At 49.2% G+C, this 16,032-nt stretch overlaps 1 protein-coding gene across 5 annotated transcripts in view; it reads left to right on the top strand.

Annotated features, from left to right (window-relative positions):
* The first annotated feature begins 302 nt into the window (after positions 1–302).
* SLC4A11 (solute carrier family 4 member 11) overlaps positions 303–16,032 on the top strand; it is a 102,945-nt gene continuing 87,215 nt past the window's right edge. For 2 of the 5 annotated variants that reach the window (XM_056489230.1, XM_056489229.1), the window contains exon 1: positions 4,762–5,200. In XM_056489230.1, coding sequence (XP_056345205.1) covers positions 4,975–5,200 — 226 coding nt within the window. In that variant the 5' untranslated portion in view covers positions 4,762–4,974. Of the gene's footprint in view, positions 411–4,761; positions 5,201–7,256; positions 7,347–16,032 lie in introns of those variants that run through there. The other 3 variants (XM_056489231.1, XM_056489233.1, XM_056489232.1) reach the window with 3 other exon arrangements.

The raw sequence follows: 16,032 nt of genomic DNA, 5'->3' as shown, positions 1-16,032 counted from the left end.
CAAAATATCCTAAAAACCCCCGAGGAGGGCTGTGCGGGACAGATGTGCCTTTGCCGTGTCGCTGTCCCCGCGGTCGGGCTTTAGGACCCGGCTGTGACACCGCCTGTCCCTTCCCCTCCCAGCCGCGCTCCTCGCTCGGGACTTTCTCCACCTTTTTTTATTTTTTTTTTTTTTTTTCAATTATCATTATTTCTTTCAAATCGGCGCGCGCGGTGGGGGGGTTGAAAACCTAATCGCGTCTCTCTCTTTTATTTTTTTCTAATTATTTATTTATTTTCGGCGGGGGGAAATAAATAAAGAACCCCCCCCTCCCCTCACGGCCGCCTCACGAAGGCGCGGCAGCGATGGTGCGGACGGGGTGAGCGGCGCGGCCATGGCAGCCCGGCGGCTCTTCCACCTCCAGCCCTGCGGTGAGGGACCCCGGGCCCTTTGGGGGGGCTCAGAGGGGCTTTTTGGGGTTCAGCAGGGACAGGGCTGTCCCCTTGTCACCCCGCTTGCCGCCCCGGCTTGTGCTTGTTGCATCGGCGCGGGGGTCGCGGCGCGATGCGGGACGGGGATGCGTGTCCTGATTTTCCCTCTTGGAGGATCGGGGGAAAAAATCGCTTTGCATCGCTGCTAGAGGTTTTATTTATTTTTTTATTTTTATTACACACAACCCCCAAAGTTGAGCTGCTTGGGCAGAGCGGGATGTTCCAGCTCTGGGGATGAGGGGGGAAAAAGGAGCGATGGGAATTTGGGGTAGCTTTTTTTGGGATGTTTTATTTTACTTTGAGACTTGTTTGCAGCCGGTGTGGTGCTGAGCTCCGCTCTGCTGCTTGCGGATGAGGTTGCCTGACTTCGCGTTGGTGTAAAAACCGCAATAAAAACGAGGGGAGAGGAAAAAAAAAAAAAAAAAAAGAAAAGTAGAAAAAGTGAAACTTTAACGTGAAGACTTGGGGGGTTGTGCACGCTGGGAAAGACCCCCCGGCAAGGAGTTTGTTTGAAATGCGGGGGGAGGAGGGGTCTGAACACCTTCGGGAATTGGTGTTTTCATCTCGGGTGAGCTTTTAAAGTTACTTAGCGCGGTGTGTGCTGGCAGAGGAAGCGCTTCCTTCGGCGGCATGGCCGCGACAGCGCTGGGTGACAGGGACGGGACAGGGACGGGACAGGAATATGGGGACCGGGACAGGGACCGGGATAGGGATATGGGGACGAGGACTGGGATGGGACCGGGACAGGGACGGGGGTATGGGGACCGTGACAGGGACTGGGAAAGAAAATGGGGACAGGGACCCGGACAGGGATATGGGGACACGGACCAGGACAGGGACAGGGACCGGGACAGGGATATTGGGACACGGACCAGGACAGGGACCGGGACAGGGACAGGCACTGGGACAGGGATATGGGGACGCGGACCGGGACCAGGACAGGGACCGGGACAGGGACTGGGACAGGGATATGGAGACGCGGACCGAGACCAGGACAGGGACCGGGCAGGGACACGGACCGGGAATGGGGACAGAGACCAGGACAGTGACAGGGACCGGGACAGGGACTGGGACAGGGATATGGGGACACGGACCGGACGGGGACATGGACCGGGAATGGGGACAGGGACCAGGACAGTGACAGGGACCGGACAGGGACCGGGGCTCAGCTCTTTGTGCTGGACCACAAGTGACTGTAGGTGGCACAGCAGCTTTGTCACCCGTGCTGTCCCCGGGATCAGTGCTCGGGAAGGGTTCGTGCCTCCGGAGCTTTCCCCGCTGCGGTTTAATGGGAAAAGTTTGTATTTAGAGCTGATGTTCTGCCTTAGAGCTTTGCTCTGCTGCTCTTTTCGTGTCCCGTGCTGTTGTTCTGGTGCCTGCAGGAATAAAAAATCATGGAATGATTTGGGTTGGAAAGACCTTTAAGATCATTTAATTCATTTAATTCCACCCCTGCCAACGGGCAGGGACACCTTCCACTGTCCCAGGTCAATCCAAGCCCTGTCCAGCCTGGCCTTGGACATTTCCAGGGATCCAGGGACAGCCACAGCTGCTCTGTGAGGATTTGCACGTGGAGGATCCACAGGGAATTTCCCCTTTCCCCATAGCTGTCCCAGCGTTTGCAGGATTTCTCCTGGATTGTCTCTGGGTGTGAGCACAGCCTTGTCCCTCCTCTGCCAAATTCCTGCCCCACGGGATAAACCACTTGACTTTGAGTAAATCCAGCTGTGCCTCACCTGGGTTACTTGTTGGGTTTGTGGCTGCTTTTTGGGTTTTTTTTGGGGCAACACTCTGAGTCCTGTCTGCACAGCAACCTCAGTCATTGCTACTCCTGCCACTTCCCAGCTATAATCAGGATTTGTTGGCTAATCCATCTCAGCCAGAGCCCTCCAGTTTTGAAATATCTGTGGCTTTTGTACAGTTGGTGCTCCGTAAGAATGATGGACCGCAGAGGAAGTTCCCCTCCGGCTCTCCTGTTGTTCCTTGGCACTTTGAATGCTTCAGCTTGTTTAAATAAATGCAGATAAAAAGAAAGGGTTGGGGTTTTAACTGGAGCCCTTGCTTGACCCACCCAGTGGCATAAGATATCTGTGTGTAAGCTCAGAGTGGCTTGACTTCTAGTAAAGCTGTAGTAAATCATTGGAGGCTGTAAACATTTATTAAAACAAGCTTTATTTTTGTGTTGAGTCAGTGTGAAAACAAAGATGTCTTGGGTTTCAAAGGGAAAGGATCCGCAAGGGAAGCTTTCTGCTTTGGCTTAAAGGAAAGTGTCAGTGAGAAGTTGGATATTTCAGCAGAAGGGAGCTGAGGTAAGAGTTAGGGTCAGATTTTTGCTTCAGAGTTGGAATTTAATCCAGAATTATCAGACTTAGCCTGGTGCTGTTCAATTTGCCTGTTTGTTTGTTTGGTTTGGTCTTTCTTGCAGGAGGCAGCTGAGGTACGAGTTAGGCTTAGGGTCAGGCTTTAATTGGATTTTAGTCTGGAATTACCCAGCTTAGCCCTGGTGCTGTTTTATTTGCCTGTATAAGACTAAAAGCTCCAATTCTGTCCTGGCAGAGCTGCACTGATGCCCTGTATAGGTACTTTATGCTTAAGGACAGGTGTTAAATTACATTATGTGGGGAAAGCCGCTTGTTTGGAGTTTTTTAGTGATTCTAATACAGTGCTAATACAGCTGGGAACCCTGTGGAATCCCAGAACCTTTCTGTTGCAGCAGGCTGGGTGGCACTTGAGTTATCTCCTCCTAACATGAACCCACTTCTGGAGAAGTCCTGGTTCCTTCTGTAGGATTGCCCTGGGACACTTGAATAACTCATCACCATCATCATCATCGTGGAGCTGTTACCTACCCTCTAAATATGCAAATCCTTGCCAAGACACCCAGCACAGGTTAGATCCCAGCTACCTTTGCTATTACCATACAAGCTGGGTGGGGAGGCTGTTGGGAAGGATGCAGAGTGGTTAAAAACTGGGAATGTTGAGGCAATTCCTCAAAGTTCATCCTTGCTGGAGTCTGAGCAGCATTGTGTGATTGTGAGGTTTGCAGAGCAGCTCCTTCAGGAGTTTGTGCTGGGACCTGGCAATGCTGAAAATCTTGTTTTATTCTTTTTTGTTTTTTTTTTCTCATTTTTAGTGGAAATACAACTTCCTAAGTGTGATCTGTGCTGAGCTGCCCACAGAGGCTCTGTGCAGAGCACGGTGACACGCTGGCCCAGAGCTCAGCTCTGCAGGCTCCTGCATCTATCAGTGCTGGCTGTGATATCAAAGGGCTCTGCTGTCACTCATAACTCCATGGCTTCTTCTACCCCCTCTTTCTAAATTCATCCCTGGCTCTGACTCCCAATTAAAACCAGCAGGACTGAGGGTTTCACTCTACCTCTGCTGCTGAAGGAGGTTCTGTTGCTCTGATGAGCCAGTGGGGCTGTGATTTGGGAGCAGAGGTAAGAGTAGTGTCAGCACTCAGAAATTTGCCGATAAAATGTGAGAACATGGGGAGAAAAACATGAAAACCAAGGCAGTGGAGTGGGTGACACTTTATGCTGGTGTTGGGTGAGGACTTTCCTTCCCCACGTGTCCTTTGGGGTTCCCCAGTTAGCAGGACCTGATGGAAGAGGCAGGAGCAGGGCTGGTGGGGCTGTGCCGTGATGGGATGGATGCCAGCAGTGCTGGTGGGGGCTGTGCTGGGGAAAACCAAGATTTGAAGCTGAAGGAGAGATCTCAGCTGCTCCGTGCTCAGAGCTGGGCAGCCTTTGTCTCCAGGTGTTGAGGTGGGGTGAGTTGTTGCTGGTGTTACCCGCTGAGAGGGGCTCAGGAGTGGAAATGAGGAGGACAGGGCAATTTGGGAGGAGGATGATGTCGCCTTCCTCCCCTCCTGGTGTTGGTGCACCCTGCAGTGGCCACCTGGGCTCCCCCCTGGGGACAAGCCACCCCGCGGGACTCAGTGGGAGGCACCAGGTTTATTCTCCTTTTCCTCTGCCTGCTGCCGTCTCCTTTAGCAGGAGTTCCAGCCTCTTCCCTTTGCTCCGAGCCTAATTGCGTCCCCAGGGTTTAACACGCGTGTGTTTGTTTTATTCAACGTGTTGGCTGTTCCCACCGGAACACGCTGATTTTTCTTTTTTTTTTTTTTTTTTTTTTTTTTTAGTGATTGGGCTATTTTTTTTTTTTTTTTTTTTTTTTTGCTTATTGTGCACAACAAGATATTCGTTGCGGGAGGAGGTGGGGGGGGGGGGAGGAGGAACTGTAGTAATGCCAATACTTCTTGAATATTATAAACCTGGCTTATCAGCCCGACGCAGAGCTGGAATTTGTCTCTTCCTGTGCTGCATCTCTGCTTTCTGAGAGGGGCGTTTAAATACAGGCTGGAGACGCTGCCTTGCCAGTGTGCTCTGCTGGGCTCTGACAGCAGCAGCGGGGCTGCTCCAGCGTCTTTGGGGCTCCTTTTTTTCTTTTGCACTAAATCCTTGGGGAAAAAAGGAACTTTCCTGGGAGAAGGCTCTGAGACTGCATGTCCCGAGAGTTGGCGCTGCAGGAGGCGAAGGCAGACGCGGTTTGCTTCGTACCTGGCTCTCCTCTCTTCTCGGTGCTGATGGAGCCGGCGTCCTTCTGCTACCCCCAGCTCACCTTCCTGCGCTCGCCCTACGGCCAGTTCGGGGCCAGCGCTGCCTCTAACCAGGATTTGGCCCCGTGGCCGCAGCGTTTGGTGCCCCAGAGGTGGAGCAGGCCGGTGGATGGTGAGCAGGGTTGGGATGGGGCAGCAGAGGGGTTTGGGGAGGTTTTGGAGCGCTGCTGGGGTTTTGGTGTGGTTGTGGGATGCTCTCCTGGTCCCACAGCATCTCCATCGAGGAGCTCTGGTGCCTGCTGCACCCAGGGAAAGCTGATAAACAGCCTCAGCGTGGAAAAAAAATTAAAAATAGAAACTGATCTGAGGCAGTCTTTTGTTTCCTGAGCTTGTTCACTTGCTGAAATGAATCCGGCACCGCGTGAAACCTGAAATACCTGCTGGAGGCTGAGCGGGCTCAGTTCACCTCTGGGGTTGTGATGCTGTCAGGTGTCCTCTAAACTGTTGGTGAAAGTATCAGGTGTGGGGATAGAGGAAGGTTTGAAGATGTTCTGATGCAGGTTTGTCTCACTGTGAGGAATTACCTCAAAAATTCCAGCTTGGTTCAAATCTTGCTTTAATGGTGAATCCTACTGGTTTAGGAACTGAGCTCTGTTAGGATGGCAGTCTCAACTTCTTACAAAACTTTTTTTGGGGGAAGATGTCTGGCTCGGTGAGGTGTTGTCCTGATTTCTCTTTAAAGGTGGAGCAAGGAGTGGGACTGGAGACCTCCAGGGGTCTCAAACACTTCCCGAGCCATGCTCTACCTCCTTAGCATCTTATTGCCAGTCTGTGATGTGCTTTACCTGGAAAAGCTCGTCAGGTGGCATGGCAAGAAAAAAAAAAATTAAAAAAAAAAAAATGGAGGAGACTGGCTGAGCAGTCTCGGCAGAGAAAACGCGTGGGAGGTGTTTAAAAACACGAATTGCCTGTGGCTCTGTGCAGTGGAAACCAGCCTGTGGCAGGGCCTGGGCATGGGGGACTGTGGCTCCCTCTGCTAAGGGGATGCCCCTGCCCCAGCTGGCTGCTGCCTCCCCTTGCCTTGCTCTGGGAAGTGTTTGCTGCCTCCTGCTAAATATCATCACTGGGGATTTTTTTGCTGAAATCTCAGCGATTGTCAGAGTTTCTGTAGTAGGGGAGTGAACCCAGCCTTGCCAGCATTTGGGTAATTTGTTGTTTATTTCTGTCTTGTTCTTTTAGGGTTCTGCCTTTTCTGAGGCTGAGTTGATGGTGCTTTGGGGGCTTTGTTTTTTTGTTTCTTTCCCCCCCCTTTTTTTTTTTTTTTTGTTTTGTTTTGTTTGTTTGGCCAGCTTAGACCATTCCTCTGGGCTTTAAATATCCAGCTGGGGGAGACTTGGCTTATTGTGCTGAAAATGTGAAATTGTAAGGAAAGTGAAGCAGTGTAGAATAGGCTGGGGCAGGAGGAGGGGATGTGGCATCTTCCCTCTGAAGCTTTTTAGGCGCCTCGTGGTCCAGCACTGGGCACACAGGCTGGGATTTAAGTCCCCTCGGATGAGGTGAGGTCTTTCAGCTCTAAATTCTGCAACTTGCTGCTGGAGCACAGACTTGCTGCCCTGTTTCTCATTCCACTGCATGCATGCATTAACCCTTGCAGTGCTGCTGCTGTGCAGCTGAGCTGGATGAAGCACCAGAGCCCGGCAGACACGGCAGCTGTATCTTTAAGGAATTTGCTCTATCTCCCTCTCAGCAGCAGGTTTTTCCCCCCTCCTCGTTTTTTTTTTTTTCATCCTCAGGCTTTCCCTGTACTTCTCTCTGTAAGGTACAGCATCTTCTCACTTCAGCTCTGCCTGGCAGAGAGCTTTTTTTCTTTTTTAAGGAGGCACAGGAGCTTTCTCCATCCTTCATCCAGCAAAACTCTCCAGCTCCGGAGCGCTGGGTCACTTTAACTCCTCAATTTTTTTGCTCTTGGAGGCAAGCAGCTCTGAGAGGCGCTGGGCTCTGGGTGGCTGGAGGAGGAGACAGCCCAAAGCCTTGGCTGGGCAGTGTGGCATGTGCAGAGGTGCTGCCCAGGTGTGGGGTTGGCAGGGCTGGGCTGGACGTGTCCGTCTGGGAGCTAATGGGTCGCGCTCTCACTCCACCCATCCGCCGCTCGCCAATTGGAAGTGAGGGACAAAGATGCTCTGGATGGATTCACACTGGAGCCAGTGAAAAAGCAGGAGCCAGCTCTGCCCCGGCCACCTGAGCGAGTGGCCTTTGGGGACAGGTGCTGCTGGCTCTGGGAGCAGCCCAGGCATCTCTCTCTTGAAGAAGTAGTGCAGGTAAGTTGTGGTCTTAAAACCTCCCCCCCAGAACTGAAGCACTGCTGTTGCTGGGTGATGCATTTGGTCAGGAAATCTGAAAAAGCAGCTCTGCCAGCTCTTGAATTATTTAATTCACTAAAGTAAGGCAGTGCTTGATGTATTTTCTATGGGCTTTGCTGTGCTTAGTGATGATATCTGTTGCCTGTGCTGGATGTCTCTGTGTTTAAGGATGGAGAATGCCTTTTAAATTCCATTTAAATTAACCAGAGCGCTGGCTGTCGGGGTTTGAATTTAGTTTCAAGGTATGCATGGGGAGATGAGTGCTGAAGAGCTTCTCTGTTCTGGTTTTTCTCTTAATTAATGGCAAAACATCCTCCCAGCCTGTCAGTGAGCTTTACACAGAGCTGTTTCACTTGGGGGAAGTGCAGTGCTGAGTGGAGACAAAATCATGCATGTAGTGTGTGTGAAATGCTCCCTGGTGCTGGAGCTGTGGAAGCCTTGTAGATGAACCAGAAACAACATCCTAATGAATAACATCATCTCCCAGCCTGTCAGTCTGCAGTTATTTCATCACTGGACTGGGGCATTTTAATTTTGGATTGGTGATGGACAGGAAAATGGGATTTGGTGCTGCTGCCTCTCCCCCCACCTGTGTTGTTGTTGTTGTTGTCACTGATGTTGTTTTATGGCTCCTGAACGTGGGGAGCTGCATGGGGTGGTTTGTGCTGTCCTGCTGAAGCTGGTGGGAATGGCAGACCCTGTTTCTGGGGGCTGGATGAGGCTGCAGAGTGCAGCTCTGTGGCCATTTGAGTATCCTTTGGGCTGTTTTTTGTGGCAGAGGGAGGTTTTTTCTTTCTCTGTCTTGATGAGAATCACAGCTGAGAATGTGTGTGGTGATCAGGTGGCTGGGTCCAGTGCTCTGCTTCTGTTTCCAGTACAGACCTTGGGTCTGGGCTAACTTCTGGTTTTCTGTGGGCTAGATCTGTTCCACACAGTGCTTTCTGGGGGCTGCTGGTGGGAAGGGGTGCAGGAGCAACTTTGCTGTAAAATCTTGGCTCAGCCACTGCTGCCTTTTCAGCAGCTGTTTTCATTTCTGGTGGTGATAAGATAGTGGGGAGAAAAAAACTTTCTAGAAATCCACTTTGTTCCAAAACATGACCCTGGTACCCTGAAAGAGGGAGGGATGTTCCAGAGTGAGACTGCTGGTGCTGCAGCATCTCTTCTACAAACCCCCAAGAAAGGCTTATTCCCAGCAGTTTACTCCTCCCTGCTGCTTAATTTTTACAGTATTTACACATTTAAACCCCTGCAGGGAGCAGCTCCCACCCTCTGAACAGCCCCAAGTCAGTGAAATGTTGTCAGACTGTCTCTTAACCATTTTTACATGGTTTACACAGTGCCACTGCAGATAAGTGGCAGGTGGTGGCCTCTGGAAGACCTGCCTGTGCAAAGAAGGCATTTCAGCAGAGAAAAATATCTCAGGGATCTTTTAAAATCCATCCTCAACCCTGAGCAAGAATTGGGGCTGTTAGCAGTATTTCTTTTTCTTTTGGAATAAGAGTGATGAGGCTTCTGATAGAGCCCTGCAAGGGAAAGAGCTGCCTGAGAAGCTGTCAGTAAGAGTTAATGCTTTGTAAATTATTTAAATGTTTCAGGAAAAGTCTACTGAAGAGCCTCAACTGGCCTGATCTTGGGCCTTTGCCAGCTTGTGGGATCTCTGGAGGTATTTGCTGTCTCTCCATGTAGTGCTTAAGCAAGAAACCCTGCAAGTCCTAAATCACTTTTTTACAGGGTCCAACAAAACAAAATCTTTCCCTTTAACCTGTTAAAAAAAAAAAAAAAAAAAAACAAACAAAACAAAAAAAAGGGAGGGGGTGAGGAGAATAGCCAAAATAGTCCAACAACCAAATGCAAAAGTGTTGTTGGTGCCTTGGTGCTGAATTGTCCTGCTCACCTGTGAAATGCAGAGGATGAGGAGTGGGTGTCCTGTTGGGAAAGCAGCTGCAGGGCTCTGGCTGTGCAGGGTGGCTTCCTCTTGCAGCTCACCTCTGGGAGGCAGCCTCGGATATTAATTGTTTGGGTGGGCTAAATTGTGATGAGTCAACCTGGAGAACGTGGTGCTCCTGCTAAATCCAGACAGCTTTTTTTTTGTTGTTGTTTTTTCTTTTTGGGTGGGGGGAGGTCTCTGGGAGCTGTCACTGCTGCACCCAGTGACTCTTTCTCAGCTGGTTTTATTGCAATGGGTGAGCTGGAGGAAGCTGAGGAGGGGAATTGTTCAATGCAGTGAGGAAAAAGGCTTTGAAAACAGGCACGTCTGATCCCTGAGCCTGTGTGTGGGTGTGTGTTTGCCTGGCAGGGAGCAGGCAGGAGGATGCTTCCTGCTTTATCCCTTCAATATGATGCTTTATTTTCCCAGCCAGCCACTGTGAAAATGAATTCTAGGGTTTCATTTACCACATTGACCCATGGCATAACTTAAAAACCTCCCTTCCATCCTCAGAAGAGTATCCAGCTCCTTGCATATAATCCATGATTTGAGCCTCAAAGCCAGAGTTGTGTTTTCTGCCTGGAGCAGGACTGGGATGTCACCCCACTCTGATGGAGGACACTGTTCAGATAGATCCATGGAGCAAAACTTTATTTCCAAGTGACTCAGGATAGCCCTGGAAATGTCAGAGGACTGGTTTGTGTTCTCCAAAAATGACAGAAATGGGACATTTCAAAGGAGTGTGGTTATAGTTTGGAGAATCCAGACCCCTGAGTCCTAAAAACAGGGATGTGGGGGAATGAAACCCCTCTGGGAAGCAAAGAGGTGGTGAAAATCCTATGGGGATAGGGGAATAAGCAACACATCAATGCAATCCTGTGGCAAGAGGAAAATGTTAAACATAAAGGGAGTTTTAAAGAATTATTTAACTGAAACATTCTCTGCTGTAAAGTTTGCTAGAGGACATGTTTATCCATCAGGAGGGTAAAACCTGTGCCCCTGCAGGTCTGAGTCTCTGGCCTGGAGCAATAATTTGCCATCAAATTGGGCTGCTTAAAAGCACTTTCCTCCCCAGTGATGCTCTGAGCAGCACTTCATCTTCCAAAAGTTTGGTGGGGTGAAGAGCTTTGGAGTAGATTTAAATCTTTCTGGGGCATGGCTGTCTCCTAAAATGTTAATTGAGTTGATTTCTTGTAGGTATTTGCATGTTAATCAACCCATTTAGGTAAAATGTTTACTTCCCAGTAAACATCCCTTGTTAAATATCCCTCTTGTTGCCCAGGGATGCCAGCCCTGCTGCCTGTGCTCAATCTCCAGGTGTGCTGTGCTTTTTTCCCTTCAGGGGCTGGGTTTTTCCTCCTGAGGAGGAGGAGGGTGAGCTGAGGAAGGTGAGGGGCAGCAGATGCAGGCAGAGGGGAGCTGCCCTCCCTTGGGTACCAGCTGCACTGTGGGGCTTTGCCCACTCTCTGCTCTTCTCCCGGGGCTGCAGGGAGCTGGTTTTGGGAGGATGTTTTGCCATCTGTGATGGGTGGAACGGGGGGGAGCAGGGTCACAGCTGTGCCTGTGGAGCTGGGTCTCTCCTTGCAGAGCCCTTCCCTGCAGCCCTGGCACTGAGCTGGGAGAGACAGGGGAAGGGAGGGACAGGGATTATCTCCCTCTGGCTCTGCTGGGGATGGATGTATGTCTGCACTGACAAAAGAGAGCCAGGCTGCAAAGCTGTGCCTAAAAAGAGACCTTCAGCTGATCCTGACTGAGCCCTTCAAGAAAAAACTCCCTGGGACTCCCAGTGCAGATTTTCCCCAGTTAATGACTTACAAAAGGTCTTTTGGCCCCTCTTGAATTTTGTCTTTGATGTTTTCCTTTGCCTTTATGGATGCTTTTTGGGGAAAGGTCTGTGTTTCACAGACACCATTTACCAGGCACTTTCCTGGCCAGGTATTACCAAGCATCCCTTACTGATCTTACACTTCTTGAATTGCAGTGATCAGTTTAGAAACCCTGTCTTCTGTGATTTTTCTTCTTTTTTTTTTTTTTTTTTTTTTTTTTTTAATCACACCACTCTAGGCATGGAGGAAAAACAAGTCAAATCTCCTTGAGCTCTTGTCCTGTCTGCCAGTTGTGATTTCCCAGACCAGCAGCACAGGGACATATTCCAATCTCTGTGCCAGCAGGAGTTTTGCTTTCACCAGGCTTTTCCAGCTGAATTAGGTGGAGCTGTGGGAAGGAATCAGCTGCTGAAGGTGTAGATAGAAATGAGAAGTGGCAACTTGAGGCAGAATAGCTTTTTGCTTGCTGCTGCCCATTAATTCTTGCTGACTTGGGTGGTTTGAAATGATTTGCAGGGAATGTCTCCACCAAGAGCCTGTGCTGCTTGGTTCTTCGTGGAAACTCCCACAGTCTCTTGTTTTAAGAGCACAAGAGAGGCTCTGTTGGAGAAAAACTTGAATATTGACATATTTGGAGCTGATCATCTCAGCTGTGATCAGATTTGCTGCCTTTCAAGCTCCTGTCCTATTCTGCTGTGATGCAGTTGTGTTATCAAAGGAGTTTGAGGCTTCCTCATCCTCCTCCAGCTGAGCTCTTGCTGCACACTGAGATTTTTAAACTCCAGTTCAGTCAATGCTCCACATAATTAAAAAACTCCTCCTCTCCTTCAGGTTCCCCCTGAGGTATTATTTCCTGTATGTGTGATTTTTCTCTGATTTTTCTCTTTAAGTCTGGGTTTCTGCTGACTTTGGATGGAGAAGAAGAACAGCACCATTTGTTTATTGGGTATTTAAGCACATAAATTGTCACTCTCCCCTTACTCCAAATTGCAGGAACCTGAATTCAGCTTGCAGATCCCTTGTGCAGGAATCCCTTGTCCTGGAATGTTAATTCATGTTGGGGTGGAGACAGCAGAAAATAAGAATTTAATAAGAGTTTAATATTGAACACTGGGACTGGGGAGCTTTGGGTGGGAGAAGCTGCATCATCTTCCAGCAGGTGAACCCTTGGATGAGACCATAAATTTATCCAAGGTGGATCAGTTTGAGCTTAACTGTAATATTCTTCATTTTGCATTCAGTGCTGGTGGACATTGACTGATAAGCTCCTGGAGTCAGCTGGAAGTGACCAAAACCTTGCTGCAAAGCTCAAGTCCTGCATGTCTTCTGGGAAGTGGATTTCTTTCCAGTTACCCATCCCATTTCTGCCCAGTTATCTGACTGGGCAGTTCAGTATGATGCAATAATTGGTAATTCTTCCTGGGAGGAAATGGGCAAAGTCTGAAGGCTTTTTCAGCACAAACAAGTGATTTTTGTGGTAATTTCTCACTCGCAGTCTGACGTGTTTTGCTTTATCAGCTTTGAGGCAGGACATTACAAGTGCTGATGGGTCTGAGAAATGTCCTCAGAGCTCCAGCAGAAAATGGTGGAAATTGAGGGTGTTGAAGAATCTGTGGCTGCCCCATCCCTGGAAGTGTCAAAGGCCAGGCTGCATGGGGTCGGAGGAACCTGGTCTGGTGGAAAATGTTGGAATATGGGGCTGCAACTAGATAGTCTTTAAGGATCCTTCTGGCCCAAACCATTCTGTGAAATTGGGATAAAAATTGGAGCACACCCTGAGTAAAAGATAATGAAGATACATGATGTTTTCTGATCAGAACTTCTGGGGTAACTAAACTTCCCAGATGTACGAGCTGCCCGTGTTCAGAGACAATCCAAGAGCTGCCAATATTAAAGAGCCTGTAAATAAAAAAGTTCTTCCCCAATACCTCTTTCAAACGGGTGTTATCTCAAAATAAACTCCAGTTAACTATCAAAGCACTAGAATTATTTGAGATTTACCAGAGAGAAATCATAAAAGGCTGTGGCAGTACTTGCAGAAAGCTTTTGCTGTGTTTAACTTCAATATAAGGCTTGTGCTGCAGAGGGCTGTTTACTTGGAAGATGCCAGCACCAGAACATTGTAATTGAGTTACCCAAGTATCCTGAGAATGTGTTTTTATTCATAATCCTCCAGTATTGCAAGGCTCAAGAGAACTTATTGCTAACTTTAAAACAAGAGAGTCAAAATGGGTTATTAGACTGGAGACACAGTGCCCACAGGGATTTAATAACGGGGGATGGCATGGCAGGGCTTTGTTGTTAAAGGTAAAAATGGTAAGAATGTAAGCAATCAGGAAATATATCCATGTCTTGTCTGGTGCTTCCCATGGTGGATCAGCTGTTCCATCCCAGTCCTAAACCCAAGCACCTTAAACAACAGCAGCAAAGTTAAAAGATAAATGTCATGTCTAAGTCTGGTGGAAGGTGTCCCTGCCCATGGCAGTGTTGCACTGGATGGTCCTTTAGCTCCCAGCTCAAACCACTCTGTGATTCTCTGATATTCCTCTGCCTTGGTGGCTCTTGGGGTCTCTGCTGTTGCCTCAGCTCAAAGGGTGGTGGCTTAGCCATGAAATCTTCACCTGTATCCTTGAGTCTAGAAAAAGCAGCTTTGTTTCCTCTTTTGCAGCACTTCAGCTCTTCACCTCTGAGTTCAGCACTCAGCTCAGAAATTTTCCTTTTGAGAAAAGAAAGGATTGGTAACACTGTGTGCCTCTCCAATTTAGTCTCATCTAACACACATCCCTACAGGGAATAAGGTTGGGGTGGCAGTAGGAAGTTATTTTCTGGAGTAAATTAACGTTTAGGAAAGAAGAGCATGGCTTAAATTGTCAAAAGAGGGTTGCACCATGTGCTTTTGGGCAGACAGGGGAAGGTGGCCCCTTGTTCTGCCTTTGGACAGGGAGAGCAGCTGGAGAGTCTGGTTGTCCTTGGAGGTGATGGGTGAGAAAGAGTCTGGAGAGAGGCAGGACCTCTTTAGAGATCCCAGAGGGATGAGCTGTGCTGTGCATCTTTGCTCCTTGGGTAGTGCTTTCCAGCTTTGTCTCTAGAAGTCTTGCTGGAATTTCTTTGCTTTTGCAGCTTTTGAAGGAAAACCTGGGTGAAAGAACAGGCAGCGTGGGCTTGGTGAATCTGAGGGTGTGGAGAGGGGGAACCCCTGAGCCCCTCTGCACTTTGCAGGCTGGAGGAAGATTTATCCTTCATGGAAACACTTCTGCCACTTCAGGCAAACCGTGGAGCATTATCATGCTGATGCCTAATGAATTTGGAGACTTGTATTCCTGCCCAGGCTTCCCTAAGCCCAGCAATTGCATCGATCACCGCCGTGTTTCATAACTGGCCCTTGCTTGAACTCTTTTTAATTTCAGGAGTGGAGGTGAGGTGGGGAGAGGAAATGCAAGGTTGGTGTGTGCGTCAGCTGGAGCAGAGCAGGCTCAGCCTTGCTGTCAGCTCTGCACAGCCCGAGCCCATGGCAGCCAAACCCGGCCCAGGAGCCGAGACCTTGGAGGTGAAATCCCGTAAGCGCCGGGAGAGGGGAGCAGGTGGAGCTGCTGATGTGTTTGTCTTGCTGGCTGCTCCTGAGCCTGCACTTCAGCACCAGCCAGCTGGCCTTGTCCTTAGCTAGCATCCCTCAGCACAAGGAGTGCTTGCTCCTGATGGGGGAATACGGGCAGAAAGGGATTGCAGATAAAGGAGATTAATGAATTGGGCTCCCCCTGAGATGGGTCTGGTTTGTTCTGCTCAGTTCAGAACTTGGGGTTGGTCAAGCTGAAGAAGAGGTGTCATCTATTAGAAGGCACGTTCATTTCAAGGTGTTTCCTCCTAATTTATCCAAAACTGGGACAGAAGGTTCTAGGGTGAACTTACTGTGATGTTTTAGAGCATAAAGGGGGCCTTTCAGAAAGGTGGGGACAGACTTTTTAGAAAAGCTTGTTGGGATAAGACAAGGGGTGATGTTTTTAAACAAAAGGAGATTTAGATTAGACATAAGGAATAATTTTTTTGCAATGATGGTGGTGAAATACTGGATGAGGTTGCTCAGAGATTGGGTGGATGCCCCATCCTAGGAAGTGTTCGGGATCAGGCTGGATGGTGTGCTGAGCAGCCTGATCTAGTTACAGTTATCCTTTCCCATGGCAGGGGAGGTGGAGTAGACCTTTAGAAATCCCTTCCAACACAACCTGAATGAAAAACCAGGTGAATGCTGAATTCTGTAGTGCATCAGAGGTGCAGATGCTGTAGCCCCCAGTTTGCCCTTCCTGCCTCCACTTGTGCTAATCCCTGACCTTTGCTGCTCCCGTGGCTCCCTGCCTGTGTCTGGGCTTGTACAAACACCCATCACCTTTTACCTCCTGGGCACGCCACACGCAGGTTCCTGATGTTAATGTGCCCCTTCCGTGGGGGTGTAGCAGCTTTTCCAAAGGCGCCAACAAGGCTGTTTGGAAGTCTGAATTGGGTTGGTGCTGTGGGACACCATTATGTTGGGAGAAGACAAATTACCAGGGCTGGGTTTTTGCCAGGACATAGTAGGGTGAACGCCTGACTTTTTTTTCTTTCTTTTTTTTTTTCCCCTCTCCAAACGTGCCATTGCATCTTTAATTACAAGGTTAAGACCTCTGTTTTATGACTCATCTGAAAAAACCAGCACCTCCACCATAATTACCTGAGCATGTTGCCGGGGGGACTGTGGCTCATTAGTGACTCAGAGGAACCAGTGGCACCTAATGAAATGGCACTGCCTGCTGTAACACCCCAGCCTTGCCCTTTTCATGCCTGGTCCAAGCAGGGACCAAACCAGTCTCCAGTGATGGTGTGATGCCAACCCAAGTGATGCTGCAGTTGGAAGGAATTT

This window comes from Oenanthe melanoleuca, chromosome 4 (assembly GCF_029582105.1).
Source record: "Oenanthe melanoleuca isolate GR-GAL-2019-014 chromosome 4, OMel1.0, whole genome shotgun sequence".
NCBI classification, from domain to species: domain Eukaryota; kingdom Metazoa; phylum Chordata; class Aves; order Passeriformes; family Muscicapidae; genus Oenanthe; species Oenanthe melanoleuca.
The sequence above is the reverse complement of the archived record's forward strand: the minus strand, read 5'-3'. Positions and strand labels throughout refer to the sequence as shown.